The sequence below is a fragment of the Podarcis liolepis genome, assembly GCF_965112155.1.
Source record: "Podarcis liolepis genome assembly, chromosome: 11".
Taxonomy (NCBI): Eukaryota; Metazoa; Chordata; class Lepidosauria; order Squamata; family Lacertidae; genus Podarcis; species Podarcis liolepis.
The window spans coordinates 61772284-61789508 of NC_139565.1; the positions used below are offsets into that span (position 1 = coordinate 61772284).

Below are 17225 nucleotides of genomic sequence, written 5' to 3' on the forward strand. Positions count from 1 at the left end.
CTGATCCCCCTAAGGGGCTGTCTTAAAAAGTACAAAGCCAGGGGGACTGCATAAATGTAAAACCTAGCAGCACCGATAAATACAAATTAAGCTCCTAATAAGAAGTGAAATATTAGGGCCAAGGTGACATTAGGGGAACAGAGGTTCAGCCAAGCTATGCTTTAAATATTTTATTGCTGCACACCCGAGGAAGAGCTCATTCAACGGATATCTTTTTTGCGGACTTCTCCCTACGCAGGGGGGAAGAGGGCATGAAAAAGGAAGGTCTCGAGCTATTTGGTACGCAGGCTGAGACCCTCCCTGCCTGCAGACTGTCTCGCCAGAGTGGTGCATGCTCTGGTTATCTCCCGCTTAGACTACTGCAATGTGCTCTACGTGGGGTGACCTTTGAAGGTGACCCGGAAACTACAAAAAATCCAGAATGCGGCAGCTAGACTGGTGACTGGGAGCGGTCTGGCGAGACCGGTCTGGCGAGACCGGTCTTGAAAGACCTACACTGGCTCCCAGTACGTTTTCGTGCACAATTCAAAGTGTTGATGCTGACCTTTAAAGCCCTAAACGGCCTTGGTTCAGTATACTTGAAGTAGCGTCTCCACCTCCATCGTTCTGCCCAGACACTGAGGTCCAGCTCCGAGGGCCTTCTGGCGGTTCCCTCACTGCGAGAAGTGAGGTTACAGGGAACCAGGCAGAGGGCCTTCTCGGTAGTGGCACCCACCCTGTGGAACTCCCTCTCACCAGATGTCAAAGAGAACAACAACTACCAGACTTTTAGAAAACATTTGAAAGCAGCCCTGTTTAGGGAAGCTTTTAATGTTTAATAGGTTATTGTATTTTAATGTTTTGTTGGAAGCCCCCCAGAGTGGCTGGGGAAACCAAGCCAGATGGGCGGGGTATAAGTAAATTATTATTATTATTATTATTATTATTATTATTATTATTATTATTATTTCAGGTTAATTTGCCTTTTCTCTTTGTGTGCTTGTTGGATGAACATAGAATTGTAGAGTTGGAAAGGACCCCATGAGTCCCTAGCCCAACCCCCTGAGATGCATGAATCTCAGCTAAAGCGCCCATGGCAGCCATCCATACTAGCCAAGATGGCTCTGCTCTGGCCCTCGCCCAGCAATGCTACTGGACACAAGTTGCTGGAAACTGCAGGAGGGGAGAGAGTTCTTGCACCCGGGTCCTGCTTGCAGGATTTGTATTGGGGCATCTGGTCAGCCCCTGTGAGTGTTGGGATGCTTCCAAGGAAGCGGGGGGCAATTGGCAGGCCCCCAGCTGGCTCCAGCCTACTGGCCAGTAGCCAGGCGATCTCCGGTCCTTGGGTCAGCATGTAACTGTGACTTGAGTTTCAGAAGCCTTCAGAAGCTGAGCATGCAAGCCAGTAGAGTAAAAAAAACCTCTTCGCAACAGAAGAGCAGATAGAGGCTGTTTAAAGCATATTTAAGGTAAAGGTAAAGGGACCCCTGACCATTAGGTCCAGTCGTGACCGACTCTGGGGTTGCGGCGCTCATCTCGCTTTATTGGCCGAGGGAGCCAGCGTACAGCTTCCGGGTCATGTGGCCAGCATGACTAAGCCGCTTCTGGCGAACCAGAGCAGCGCACGGAAATGCCGTTTACCTTCCCGCCGGAGCGGTACCTATTTATCTACTTGCACTTTGACGTGCTTTCGAACTGCTAGGTTGGCAGGAGCAGGGACCGAGCAATGGGAGCTCACCCCGTCATGGGGATTCGAACCACCGACCTTCTGATCGGCAAGTCCTAGGCTCTGTGGTTTAACCCACAGTGCCACCCACGTCCCTACTATTCAGCATACATCAGGACAAAGAAAACATGTCTGCTCTCCTTCATGTCCAAAGCAAGAAGCAGGAAGCAATAGCTATACACAAACGGAAGTTCCCAGCAAGCTGTGCTGGAGTGTAAAGAGACATGTGACATACAACAATCCACACGTCTGTTCTTGAGGTGGAATGGAATATCTTAACAGTGAGAACAGGATGTTGGAGTAGTTGGGCCATTGGGCTGACCCAGAAGGTGCTTCTGGCGCTCCTGAGCTTACCTGCATTACCCTTTAACCCTCCTCTTTCTCTCTCTCTTGTGTCTTCACAGCACAGAGTCCCACCGCAGCCGACCCTTTGCAGCAAGCCTACGCTGGAGTGCAGCAATATGCAGGTCGTTAGTATTAACACTTTCCCCCAATAAACCTTTCACTTCTCTGACGCCCGATGTATTTGGGTGCTCTTCATAACTGGCACGACGTGCCTGTGCTTTGTATTATTTTGGAATCCCAATGAGACCGTGAAGCGACACACATAGGAGAATGCTTTTGTTGAATCGTTGCATTTTGCCCTGCCTTTCTGTAACAAGCACCCAAAGAAACGAAGGGTGCTTTCAGACTGGCGATGCGATAATCTTTATTGTCATTGTCCCATACAGAACAACGAAATTTTAAAAATCTACCGTATTTTTTGCTCTATAAGACTCACTTTTTCCCTACTAAAAAGTAAGGGGAAATGTGTGTGCATCTTATGGAGCGAATGCAGGCTGCGCAGCTATCCCAGAAGCCAGAACAGCAAGAGGGATCGCTGCTTTCACTGCATAGCAATCCCTCTTGCTGTTCTGGCTTCTGACATTCAGCATATTTTTTTCTTGTTTTCCTCCTCCAAAAACTAGGTGCATCTTATGGTCTGGTGCATCTTATAGAGCAAAAAATACGGTGCATCAGACATTCAAAAACCCACAAGCCTGCTACCCCAGCTATAGCCCCTAAAAATTCTGATACCCCATAATTGAATACAATATACTCACATAAAGACTACCTTACACTGCGTTTAAAACCAGAATCACATTTGGATAGAAACTGTTTCTCAGGCGGCTAGTCGCAGTTTTCAGGTGGAATTCAACCAAGTTCCGGCAAACTTGTGTTGCACAGCTGTAGTTGATTGGGAAGTTCTGCACAAGAAACTCGCTCCCCCTCCCCTCAAAAAATCTGACTTTCTGCAGTAAAGAAAATGAGAAATGCTCTTTCAATAGCCATCCTTATCTAACTTCCCTGCAAGCAGATCAGGAACTGGGCTCAATAAACAGGTCATCTGGAATAAAATCTGCCATATGGCCAAGCCACGGAACAGAATAACCAGGAATACAAGAAAGCCATACAAAAATCAGATAGAGTTCTATTAAGAAGTTCAAACTGAAAATCATAATTAAGTTTACAGATTGAAACACAGGGTAGCAAAGAAAATGTTCTTCATTTGAAATAAGTCCTTTATTCAAGGGCACCAAAACCCCACAGATTATAGCAGATAAGCCCCTATTTTTTAGAAGACATTCAAATCAGGGTTGTAGGTATTTCATTATTATTATTATTATTATTATTATTATTATTATTATTATTATTACAACATTTATTTATATCCTGCCTTTTACCCTTGCTGGGACTCAAGGCGGCTTACAGCTAAAATAGAAACAGCTAAAACAATTGAACTTTAATAAAATTATTTACATATGATCTATTGAAACATACAGATAATTGCACTAAAAAAAGCACAGCAGCACCCTTTCCCTTAAAAAGTCAGTTCCCAAATGCCTGTTGGAAGAAGAAAGAAAGCACCAGGAAAAAAGAGGGGGCAGAATTTAGTGTCAGGCACAAAATACATCACCCTGTGAATCTCAGCTCTCATTTTTTAAAAATCCAAATTTCTAGTCCACATGGCAGGAAGATGGAATGCAGTGATATCTCGTAGAATCTCCGAAAGGAGAAGTGGATAATAAGATTCCCAGGGTATCGGGTTTCTGTGTCCTACGCAGCAACCTGTCCCTTCGCTTAATTAGCAGCATCAATTAAGCAAAATAAGAAATGTATGCAATTTTGCTTGGTGTGCACAATTTAGATGGGTAATGAAAATCCCCTTTTCTCACACTGCGGAGCTCAAATTACCTTAGCACACACGATGTCATTTTGGTACAAGAGCAAAGTACTTGGAGATTGAATGAATACTGGAAGTCCTTTGCTTCCAAACTTTCAGAGCATTTTTTGTCTTGGGTAGAGAGGGGGATAGAAGATCACACAGGTTCCCATGTACAGAAGAAGCACAGGGATAAAAAAGAGACATTAATCTGAAAAGGCAAGGGGGGAATGCTGTGAGATATTATTTATTCATCTAAAAGATGGTCGTGAATTAGACTAGAATACATCAGGGCTCTCCTGTCCATCTCCCAGGAGCCGCCACTGGTTAACACAGAGTCCTCCTTGGTTTCAGCCACTGTGGTGTCCTGTGGAGCAGAGGTGGGCAGAAGGGAGATCTGGATCTGCCAATCAATATCTCGGTGATCTGCACTAGATCCAGACAATTCCGATTCCCAGTTGTTTTAACAGTAGGAACAACCAAGTGACTTTTCTCACCCAAAAATGAATTAGGCTGCTAAAGGAAGGAACAGTGGTGTAGCATGGGTTGCCAGAGCCCCGGGGCAAGGAAAGTATTGTATGTCTCCTAAGGCAAGCATTGCTCCCCCAACCGGTACCTCCACGCGGCACTGCTGCTGCCACCAGACAGAGCTACAGAGCAGCAGCAGTACCTGCGTGCATGCATCCTCAGGATGGATTGGTGCCACTGCTGTGAGTCTTGCCATCCACTTGTCTCTCCTGCCGCTGGGGACCCCTGTACAGCCAAAGGATGCAAGGGCCCGTCCTCTCCCAGTGCTGCTCAGGTGAGGCAAGTGGGAGGGACAGGGAGCGCCTCCGGTCAGGGTGGCAGCTGCAGAGGCACACCTCCAAAAAAAATTGCACTCAAGGCAATTGCCCCGGTAGCCCACCTTCCCCCCCACACACACCTGCTATGCCACTGGGAAGGATGCTAGCCAGAAACAGACTTCTGTAGAAAACAGAAGCTGTGAGCTCAGTTTTGTTCACGCAGGGAGAAGTACCTGGGCTCAGCATATGTTCAGAGGCACTGTTCTTTTTCTTCTGTGCCTTTTGCAACTGGCTCTAATTGGTAGGACATGGAGTTCCAGTAAATTAATTTTTTTCAGAAAGCAGATACAACAAGCTTGACATTTTCCCACCTCTGGTCTGGAGCACTGCAGAGCACAGCAAAGCCCTCTAGCAAATAAAATCAGGAACAGGGAACTGTGGCAAATGACTAAGAGCAGGTGAAGGAGAAGGCAACACAGGGAGTCAAAGTCAGGCAGCAGCTCAGATTCAGGGTAACAAATTTCTCTGCAAAGCACTCGTGCGAAAAGGGTTGGAAGGACATTCTTCCCTGAAATGCAAAATGCAGGGTGCTTTGACAATAGGATGCTTTCAGTTCCCCCATATGTTTTAGTCATGGTACGTTTTCCACTGGAATTTTCTCAGACTTTTAATATCAATGCTTAGTTTCCATGGATAACACAACCTGTCCGTTGCTACAACCAATTGGTTTACTTCCTATGGTTCAAAGAATGACCATCGACTCCTGCCAAGGAATGCTTTTGTGTGTGAATCAAACCTGGATCTGGGAAGTTCAATTTCATTCTGCATAAAAGACCAGTTCCTGGTGTCTTAGTTTCTGCCCCTTATTGCTTGCAAGATTTGACAGACTGATCTGGTCCAGACCTTTCAGTTCTTAATAACCCCCCTGGGAAAGCAAATTTGGCCTTCGTAAGGTCCCAAGGGGTCGTGATTTCGGAATTGGTGTGTCATGCTATGGCATGACCTTTAAAATAGTTGTCTGTGGTGCCATCGCCTCCTGTTGCTATGCAAGCAGATAACTGGTTTCCACCACACATGGAAGTCCATCAGAGACTTGAGATATCAGCCTCCAGTCCATGAAAGCTTATGCTGTAATAAATGTATTCGTCTTTCAAGGTACCATGACAGGAGACAATGATGGCCACCAACCCAGATGGCTTTAAGAGAGGATGAGATAAATTTATGGAAGAGAAGGCTATTGATAGCTATGAGTCATGGTGGCTCTGCTTCCACAGTTGAAGCCAACAGTGCTTCTGAATATTGTGGCTGGAAACCACAGGAGGGGAGAGGCTTCTTATCCTGCTTCTAGGTTTCTCACAGACATCTGGTTGGCCACTGTGAGAACAGGGTGCTGGACTAAGTGGCCCATTGGCCCGATCCAGTGGGCTGTTCTGATGTACTTACCACAAGAGACTTCCTTGGTTTTGCTGCAACAGAGTAACACAGCTACCCCTCCACAACTCTTTCCCTTGTGTTATTGAGTATCCATGGACCCCTGCTCAGGGCCACACCAGCTTACCTGCAACCAAGTTGCACCATGATGTTCTCCCAGAACGTTCACTGGGCCTTCGAGGTTGCCTCCCTTCGTCTATGCAAATGGCTTGTGGCTCTTTCATTTGTGATGCATTTCCAGTGTGATCCTCGGAGCTACACAACTGGATGCAGGATACAGACAGGCCCATTGCATGTACGCTCATCATTTTAATGACGGCATTAAATTGCATTGGTGAGTGGGCCATCATAGCTCAAGCATGGCAAATCTGACTCTTGCAGCCTTTCCAAGCCAATGGCATTCAAGAGAGTTAGTACACACGCTCAGTGTTGAGGAACCAAGTGATGGCATTCATGTGTGCACTTAACCCAGTTCTGAAGAACACCAAGAGCTCTTAAGCAAAGGAAGACCACCCAGTTTTCAAGAACTCAACTTATTCTGGGTTCATGTTATAATGTGCCACCTTATGGCCTGACGAGGTTTAATTCTTGGTTGGGGATGATTGTTGGGGTGAAGATCTGCTTCTACAATGGTCCTGAAATCTTCCTTCCTTTCTTCTCTCCCCCTCTTTCCCCTATAGCTGCTTACCCTGCTGCATATGGCCAGATTAGCCAAGCCTTCCCACAGCCGCCTCCCATGATCCCACAGCAACAGAGAGAAGGTGAGTCTTTGGGATACTGTCTTGACCACGGGCAATTCTTTCTGTAGCTTCAGGAAGAAGCACTGCGTAGCCGGCCACCACTTCTGGAGAACACACTTCCTTGCAATGTCATGCACATACTTCAAGAAGTGGTCACTATCTAGGTATCATAACATAAGGAAACTCCTGCCAGAGGGCTCCAGAGCTGCCATTTTGATGCCACTATGAAAACTCCTATGAAAGAAGCCACAAAAAAATATTTACTGAAGAGTGAGACCCGTGTAGGTTCCTCAATTCTCAGTTCTTCACCAGAGACTCACCAGCTTCCCAAACCTTTTGTGTCACATCCTAATAAATTGAAGATATGCTATTACTTCAATGTGAGCCCAAGTTTTGCTTTGTTTGCTGGTCCGTTTTTTGTAGCTGCTGCCTCCTGGAGGACATGATAAAAGAGTAGGAAAGGTGGTAAGATTTTGCACCTAGAGTCTCCTCAGATATCAGCCTCTAGACGGCAGCATAACTCGAATGGTCCGGTGTTGACCATAGGGTGTTAGACAGTAGCTGGTTAGTTAAAAGGTGAATTGGTATAACTGCACAATACTACAGTGGTGCCTCGCAAGACGAAAATAATCCGTTCCGCGAGTCTCTTCGTCTAGCGGTTTTTTCGTCTTGCGAAGCAACCCTATCAGCGGCTTAGCGGATTAGCGCTATTAGCGGTTTAGCGGATTAGCAGCTATTAAAGGCTTAGCGGCTTAGCGGCTAAAAGGCTATTAGCGGCTTAGCGGCTTAGAAAAAGGGGGGAAAGCGGAAAAAATCGGAACACTCGCAAGTGTTTTTGTCTTGCGAAGCAAGCCCATAGGGAAATTCGTCTTGCGAAGTAGCTCAAAAACGGAAAACCCTTTCGTCTAGCGGGTTTTCCGTCTTGCGAGGCATTCGTCTGGCAGGGCACCACTGTAATTACAAAATTACAATATTACAATACTAATTACAAAAGCCACCAAACTGTGCAAATACGTACAGTTTAACAACTATAAGAACAGCCATAATAGAGAAGCTAACCACATCAACACATCAAAACACAAATTAATAATAATAATAATAATAATTTTTATTTATATCCCGCCCTCCCCAGCCAAAGCCGGGCTCAGGGCGGCTAACAACAATCAAATAAACAATCAAATAATAACACATTCTAAAAATATTTCATTATAAAAATTAGTTAAAATCAAATTGATGGCAACCGATTAAACAAAATTCTGTGCAGGTTGCCAGAGGAAATTAAAACCAATTTAGCCAGCTATCAGTGTAAATTGATAGCTGTACGATACATATATGCCCTGATGTATCAAACATTTTAAAATGGTATAAAAAATAGGGGTGAAAATTTAATATATTACTATTGATCATGACTATATCACCTTAAAAAAAAAGCCAAATGTATTATTTACAGGAATTAACTCATCTTCAAATTCACACTTTTGGCCAAGCCATTAACCATCCATTTTTACAAATGGGAAACTGAGACAGAGAGAAAGAAATTACCAGTAGCCAAAGGGTATCTAAGGAACTCATATGGACTCCAGCCTGTATCGAATACTTTTTTCGCTTGCCTACATTATTTGGATAATCAGAGTAAATATGAATATATTGCACCATGTGATTAGCCACTTAATCAGTCTTGTGGAAAGTACGTCACGTGAAGTCATGGTGCATTGACCCATGTCATTTCCCCTTCGACCTCCCACAGCCCCTCTCCCCATTTCCTGTGGAGGGCAACGCCCCTTGCAGTGTGGAACTCCCATGCTTGAGTCACCTACAGGGACCCTGGATTTGAGCGAGGGAAATGTCCGTCTCCCAGGGTGAGAGGCTGGGAGGAGAAGCAAAAGATGTCGGGTGAGAGTTGAGAGGGGCTACTACGTTCTATAGGTTGTAAGGGTTAGGAACCTTTAAGAGAGTTGTTTTTTAAAAAAAGGTTTGTTTTTTCACTTTTTGTAGCTGCTTTTGTTTTTTATTTACATTAGTTTTCTAAATCTTATTGTACAATGAAAAAAGGTTGATTTTTAAAAGGCATCATTAAAGTCATTTTTTAAAAGGTAGTATACAAACATATAAAAACACAGGAATTCGGGGAATTCCAACAGGGTCTGACCTTATGGGGCAGAGAGATGTATGGAGCTACCTTTGAAAGTGACTTGGAAACTACAACTAATCCAGAAAGGGACAGATAGACTGGTGACTGGGAGCAGCCGCTGGGACCATATAAGACCAGTCCTAAAGGATCTACACTGGTTCCCAGTACATTTCTGAGAACAATTCAAAGTGTTGGTGCTGACCTTTAAAGCCCAAAATGGCCCCATATACCTGAAGGAGCGTCTCCACCCCCATCGTTCTACCCGGACACTGAGGTCCAGCTCCGAGGACCTTCTGGCAGTTTCCCCCCCTGCGAGAAGTGAAGTTTCAGGGAACCAGGCAGAGGGCCTTTTTGGTAGTGGCGCCCGCCCTGTGGAACGCCCTCCTATCAGATGTCATGTCAAGGAAACAGGGAACTATCAGAAAGTTTTTTATGTTTAATTATGTTTTTATATATGTTGGAAGTTGCCCAGAGTGGCTGTGGCAACCCAGGCTGCATCTACACAATTTTTTTAAAAAAAACACACTCTGAAAATGCTCCGGAGGGGGGAATCGTTTTAAAGCTCACAATAGAAAAATTTCATAGAGTACCGATTTCAGCTCTACAGTGCCATCTGGTGTCACAGTATTATAACACATTTATAACGTTTTATTTTCCCTTATGTAGCTGAGTCCCCAGTCAGATGGGCGGGAAACTATTATTATTATTATTATTATTATTATTATTATTATTATTATTATTATTATTATTATTATTTCTTTATGAGACTTCTGTAGCAACTGATGGTGCAGAATGGGGCCTTCCATAGCACAGTGGCAAAAGTGAAAAAGAGCTCATTTTAACGTCGCCGCACAGTGAAATTCTGCAAGGTGCAGAATAGAATTCCCTGACATGATCTAAAGTGTTTTGCAGGGTCTCTACGGGGGCAGGTGTGTTTTCCCCCAGGTCACCTGGTCCTGAATTGTTCAGCACCAAGACCCTGAACCCTGCCCAGCAGCTGATCTCGACATGATGTCAGTGTTTCCACCTTGCATCTTGGGGGGACGGCGCTTTGGCTTGAGTGCTCCGGTTCTCGAAGTCACTTAGCTCAGCGGCAGGGTCTTGGGGGCCTCATTAGTCCATTAGCCTGGCCCGCTGACCCCAGCCCTGCTCCCCCATGTTGGTATAAATGCCGAGGCAACCTCATGGTCCCGGAGGAGCCTCGCGCCTTGTAGCAGGTCGGCCGTTCCTTTTAGCAACGTAGTGGGGGAAAATTGTGCTTAGCAAGTCTTCATCAGGGCTTCATTTTCCATTAATCCAAAAAGAAAATGTGGAGGGGGAAAGTGCCTTCAATCATGCCAAGGCCCGGGAATTTTAATGAGCTTTAAATGGGCATCTGTCAGAATCCTGACTCGGCGGAACTACCCCTGCCAGCCGAGGGGATGAGTAATGGCCAATAAAAAGCAGGGGGAAGCACCTTCGTGAACTCCTCTCTCTAACAGGAAAGGCAAAGTTGTAATTTGCTGTGTTATGACACTATAATTATGCCCTGATGAAGAAAGCGAGAACATTAAAAATCCTTCTCTTCTACATGGTACACCCCTGTTCCCTCCTTTCTCTCTCTCCCCCCGCTGACCCCCAACTGACGGGGAAGAAATGGTTTAACCCTTGATCCACTTGATCGTTGTGATGTGATAAGGCATCAGGAAGGGTGGGGGGGAAGAGTTTCACACAGATACACACACACAAAATTATTCATCAGATTCCATACCCGTCAACAATTCTCCAGTGAAAAAAGGGTATAAAAAAGGGTATTTTATTAATTATACCTCACCCATCTGACTGGGTTGCCCCAGCCGCTCTGGGCAGCATCCAACATATATAAATACAGTGGTACCTTCGATGTCGAACTTAATCCGTTCCAGGAGTCCATTCATCTCCTGGAACTGTTCAGAAACCAAGGCACAGCTCCCAATTGGCTGCAAGAGCTTCCTGCACTCAATCGAAAGCTGCGAAAATTGCATAGGATGTGCGGCTTCCAAAAAATGTTTGCAAACCGGAACTCTCACTTCCAGGTTTGTGGCGTTCAGGAGCCAAAACATCCAAGTACCAAGGCACGACTGTACATAATACAACATTAAACATTGAAAAACTTTCCTATATAGGCTGTCTTCGGATATCTTCTAAAGATCATATAGTTACTTATCTCCTTTCCTTGGGGAGTGCATCACTCCACACCCTCCAACATTTCTCTGATGAAAATAGGGACGTCCTGAGGACATTTGGGGATCAAATCAGAAACCGGGACGGCTTCCTGTAAATCCGAAAATCTGGAAAATAGGGACAATTGGAGGGTCTGAACACTCAGAACTAAAATTAGAAAACTTGGCTTGAATTGTGTAAATTTGTGTGCTGTACCTGTTATGGCCACCTGATATTTAATAAGGCCATATTGGTTTATTCCATCATGGGAAATCCCAGCTAATCCTAAGAACATAAGAAGATCCTGCACCCGCTGAATCAGGCCCAATGGCCCTTCTAGTCCAACATCCTGTTATCATACTGCAGGCACAGGCAAACTTGGCCCTCCAGATGTTTTCGGACTACAATTCCCATCATCCCTGACCACTAGTCCTATTAACTAGGGATCATGGGAGCTGTAGTCTCAAAACATCTGGCGGGCCAAACAGATGCCTGTGGGAAACCCATAAGCTAAAAACAAAAGCTCTCTCCCCTCCTGTGGTTTCCAGAAACTGAGAGCACAGCCGTCCTGGCTAATAATAATAATAATAATAATAATAATAATAATAATAATATATTATTTGTACCTCGCCCATCTGGCTGGGTTTCTCCAGCCGCTCTGGGTGGCTTCCAACAAGGATTAAAAATACATCAAAATGCCACACATTAAAAACTTCCCTGAACAATAGCCATTGATAGCCTTATCCTCCGTGAATTTGTCCAATATCCCTTTAGAGCCATTCCGACTGGTGGCCATTCATGTGACTTCCATAATTTAACTATTGAAGTGCTGTCTTTTATCTGTCCTGAGGCTTCCAAGCTTCAGCCCCCTTGGACATCCACAAGTTCTAGCGCTATGAGAGAGCAGGAAAACCTTTCATCCATCCACTTTTCCCATGCCATAAATAAATGTATAAACTTCTATCATGTCACCACTTACTTACCTTTTTTTCTAAACTAACAAACCAGTTTCAGGGATCTGTTTCTCAGCCTTTCCACATCAACTAGGGAGGAGGGGAGTGATAAGGCGGGATATCAAATCCAAACTCTTCTTCTCCTTCTGTACCTATCCATGCAGTGTAAAGTCAAAATATGGAACTCGCTCCCCCCCACCCTCCAGGAGGCAGTGCTGATCACCAACTTAGATGGCAAGTAGGCACTGGCGATGGGCAGTTGATGGCCACTTGCCATGTTCTGCCTCCACAGTTGGAGGCAGCAATATTTATTTATTCATACATACATACCCTGCCCATCTGGCTGGGTTGGGCGGCTTCCAACAGAATATTAAAATACAATGATTCATCAAATATTACAAGCTTCCCTAAACAGGGCTGTCTTCAGATGTCTTCTGAAAGTCAGATAGTTCTCTATTTCCTGGACATCTGATGGGAGGGCATTCCACAGGGCAGGTGCCACTACCAAGAAGGCCCTCTGCCTGGTTCCCTGTAACTTCACTTCTCACAGTGAGGGAACTTGATCCGGCAAGCGCCTCTTACGTGTCTTGTGTTCTCGTGTTCCGTGTGCTCCCTCCTTCTTCATCCCTTACCTCTTTTCTCTCTCCCTCTCTCTCCTCCATCTTCCCCGCAGGACCAGAGGGCTGTAACCTGTTTATCTACCATCTGCCCCAGGAGTTTGGGGACGCAGAGCTGATGCAGATGTTCCTGCCATTCGGTAATGTCATCTCCTCGAAAGTGTTTGTGGATCGGGCGACAAACCAAAGTAAATGCTTTGGTGGGTAAAGATAACAAAACAATTAGATTCATCCAGGAAAGGAACTTTCTCTGAACTACTTTTACCGTTTGGTTTTTTTATTTCTTATTTTATTTTTTTGGTTTCCTTTTCCTTTTTCTTCTCATACTGCTATATTTTTTGTAACTTTACTTAGCTGATTCCCCCTCCCCCTCCTCCTCGATTTCCCTTTGTCGATCTGCCTTCTTCTTCCCCCCTTCCCCCCACCGCTGCCCCACCTCCCCTTCCCCCTTGGCTCCCTTCTCACTGTCTCATACTTTGGAAGTGCATTGCCCCGCTGCAGAGAGGATTGCTGACTCCAGGAACCTTTGGGGACACCATCCCAAATCCTGGTCGGGTGGAAATGGGGGGATTGCTAGGCATTTGGGGCTGGGGCAGTGGGTGGCGAGGAGGAGGAAGAGAGGAACCAGCGGAAAGACCCAGGTCAAACGAGGACAGCGGGCGGCAAAGGAAAAGCTTAGCGGACAATTCAAAGATGGAGCAGGAAGGAAAGCTAAGCGATGTGGTTGGGTACCGTTTCTCAGCTGGGTGAGCGAGACTGGGTGTCAGAAGGAGAGGGCGCCTGGGGGGCAGAGAGCCTGCTCCTTTTTACCAGAGGTGGAAGTGGTTGGGCTTCAGGAGCGATGAAGTGCATGTCGGAGCATGCTGATCCCAGTGTTTGGATTTCTCTGTAGGGTGTTCCCCCCATCCTCACTCCCTCCTCCCCTTTGTGCTGCTGTTAACTGTCTTGGATGCCTATGTTGTTATGTGGGGCGGTGGTTGGGAAATTCAGCTCCATCCATCCATCCATCCATCTACTTCCTGCCATTAGTTCACCTCCCTCAGCCCTGCCATTGTCCCCCAAAGAAATCCCTCCTCTATCACCTACCCTTCTCTTTCCGACACAGCCAAATGTCTCTCCAAAATTCAGTAGTGACGACAGCCTTCCGATGACCCTTGCGGACCCTTCTACCATGCTAGGATTTCTCTGAGCCATACTAGAAATGGCGGTGCTCCATAGTCCCAGGCAGCTGAAGAACAGCTGCTGGGATTCAAAGTCCTCTTGGGCTAAGTTCCTGCTTGCAGGCGTTTTCATTATGATATTGATTACATTTATATCCTGCCTTTTTTCTCCATGGAGCTCAAGGTGATAAACATGGTTCTCACGCCTGCCCATTTTATCCTCAAAACAACCCCATGAGAGGCTGAGAGGCAGGAATTGGCCCAAGGTATTACCCAGGGAGCTTTTCATGGCTGAGTGTGGATTTGAAACCTGGTTCTCGGCCCACACTTCAACAGCTGCACCACACTGGAGTCTGGGTGTCCACTGCTGGAAAAGGACATTGGGCTTTGTTTGTTTGTTTGTTTGATGGATGGATTTGTATTCCGCCCTTCATCCGAAGACCCCCGTGCTCTTCACAGCATTAAAATACAAAATAAGAATACAAAATGCACAATGAAAACAAAACTGAAAACAAACCAATACTGGGTCATTGGCCTGATCCAGGAGGCAAAGTCATGTGAAATCCTGACTGTGACCACATGATGAAAAGTGGGCTGAACCAGAAGAGGGGGTGGGAGATGACAAGTCACGTGAGCCCAAAAGGGGGCTGAGGTGTGGGGTGAGGATGCACAGGGACATGGTCGGTAATGAGGTTGTGGAGATGTCAGGGCTGGTTCAAATTTCCAGAGGCATTTGAGCAGATATGGCTAAGCTCACTACAGTGGTACCTCTGGTTAAGAACTTAATTCGTTCTGGAGGTCCGTTCTTAACCTGAAACTGTTCTTAACCTGAAGCACCACTTTAGCTCATGGGGCCTCCTGCTGCCACCGCAATGCGATTTCTGTTCTCATCCTGAAGCAAAGTTCTTAACCCAAGGTACTATTTCTGGGTTAGCAGAGTCTGTAACCTGAAGCATCTGTAACCTGGTGCATCTGTAACCCGAGGTACCACTGTAGTATGTGTGCCCAGACCCACTTAACCCAATAGGAATGAAGGAGATGTCAGGGCTGGTTCATGTTTTAAAGTGAACTTACCTAATTCCCCAAACAGTGCGTGAACCGAAAGACAATGACCCTTCGAAATCCGCACTCATCCGAATTTGGTGTCGCACATCTCCACCCAAATGATGTGTGCAGAAAAATTATCTATTGTTATTTATTATTTATTGCATTTATATCCCAGGAGCCCAAGGTGGTGTACATCAGTGTTCCCCAACCTTGGGCCTCCAGCTGTTTTTGGACTACAACTCCCATCATCCCACGCTAGCAAGACCGGTGGTCAAGGATGATGGGAATTGTAGTCCAAAAACAGCTGGAGGCCCAAGGTTGGGGAACACTGGTGTACATAGCTCACCCTCTCCCCATTTTATCCTCACAACAACCCTGTGAGGTAAGTTAGGCTGAGAGGCAGTGACTGGTCCCCAAGGTTACCCAGCAAGCTTAATGGCTGAGTGGCAATTTGAACCCTGGTCTCCCAGGGTATTAGTTCAGTGCTGGCTCTCTATGTTAGTGAAAATTATAATCAGCTGCATACATATATATTAATGCAAATAACACACAGTGTGTTATATTGTGGTAAAACTGCATACCAATATGTTTAAGAGAGAGAGAGACCGCAAACTAGGGTGAAAATGTTGAGAAAGGGACTTAAGTTCTGAAAAACAAGGATCTGAGAGAAGCTAAAACATGCCGAGAATTTGTGGAGCACTGCAGTAAATCCAGGGCTGCGTTGGTCCTCCACCTCCATCCTCACAATCCTAGTTTCAGCATGCTTTTTGTGGTCATATGAGGAATGGTTGAAGGAGTTGGGTATGTTATGCATGGAGAAGAGAAGACGTATCATATCGGCATTTGATAGCCAACTTCAAATATCTGAAAAGAGGATCTTGGAAGATGGAGCAAGCTTGTTTCCTGCTGCTCCAGAGGCTAGGACCCAAACCAATGGATTCAAAGGACAAGAAAGGAGTTTCTGCCTAAATGTTAGGAAGAACCTTCTGACACTAAGAGCTGCTCAACCACTTCAGAAGGTGGTGGACTCTCCTTCATTGGAGGTTTTTAAACAGAGCTTGGATGGCCATCTGCCAGGGAATCTTTAGCTGTGGTTCCCTTTGGGGTTCTTTCCATTCCATTCTGTGAATCTAAGATTTATACCTGGCTGGTGAACACAGGGGCAAGGGGCCATCTCTTCTGGGAATAATTAACCATTTTCTTAAGTCTTCCCCCACCTCCCGAAGAAGCCCTCTTGATGGATTCTTGTGAGATGGGGCAAGCGATTTTCAGAAGGGATAACAGCCCACTACTGGCCACTGAGAAAGTGGACCACAAAAATATGGATTGTTCTTTTTTAAAATCAATCAGTCGATTGATTGATTGATTGATTGATTGATTGATTGATTGATTGTGTGCTGTGATTACTAAGACCCAACATGGGTTTCTCCAGAACAAGTCATGCCAGACAAATCCCATTTCTTTTTAGAGTTACAAATTTGGTAGATCAGGGGACTGTGCAGACATAGTATATCTTGATTTCAGTAAGAGCTGTTTGACAGTGGAATGGTCTTCCTCAGGAGGTTGTGGACTCTCCTTCCTTGAAGGTTTTTAAGCAGAGGTTAGATGGCCATCTCTGCCATGTTAGTTGAGATTCCGGCATTGCAGAGGGTTGGACCAGATGACCCTCAGGGACCCATAGAATCATAGAATCATAGAGTTGGAAGAGACCACAAGGGCCATCGAGTCCAACCCCCTGCCAAGCAGGAAACACCATCAGAGCACTCCTGACATATGGTTGTCAAGCCTCTGCTTAAAGACCTCCAAAGAAGGAGACTCCACCACACTCCTTGGCAGCAAATTCCACTGTCAAGCAGCTCTTACTGTCAGGAAGTTCTTCCTAATGTTTAGGTGGAATCTTCTTTCTTGTAGATTGTACAATCTTTCTTGTAGATTGCACCCTTCCAACTCTACAGTTCTATGCTTCTATAATTCCGTTAATTAATTAAAAATCCCTGCCATCTAGGCAGGCTCCAAGTCCCAGCAACCGATCCCACCCACCGGCCTTTCCTTGACCTTTCGGTGAAGTTTATTCTGTGCCAGGGCCTCACGCTGCACTTGGCAGCTGCGAACGGTGGGAGGAGGAAAATCTCCAGTTGGATGGGAAGGTATGAATGAAAAATAGAGGCCCATAAAACTTCTTGCCCTCCGCCCACATTCCGCGACAGCATCTAGGCAATCAGGGGAGGGAGGGAGGGAGGGTGACCGGGGGGGGGGCATTGGAAGAGCCGCA

General features: G+C 45.8%; 1 protein-coding gene across 14 annotated transcripts in view; it reads left to right on the top strand.

Moving 5' to 3' along the window:
- The window catches only part of CELF4 (CUGBP Elav-like family member 4), an 800084-nt gene that overhangs the window by 747534 nt on the left and 35325 nt on the right, over positions 1-17225 (top strand). For 5 of the 14 annotated variants that reach the window (XR_014517250.1, XM_083466083.1, XM_083466073.1 and 2 more), the window contains exons 9-11: positions 2110-2175; positions 6805-6885; positions 12803-12946. Coding sequence is in view for 13 of the 14 variants with exons in the window: in XM_083466083.1 (XP_083322209.1) it covers positions 2110-2175; positions 6805-6885; positions 12803-12946 (291 nt within the window). In the remaining variant the exon portion in view is untranslated. The remainder of the gene's footprint in view (positions 1-2109; positions 2176-6804; positions 6886-12802; positions 12947-17225) is intronic. The other 9 variants (XM_083466085.1, XM_083466076.1, XM_083466074.1 and 6 more) reach the window with 3 other exon arrangements.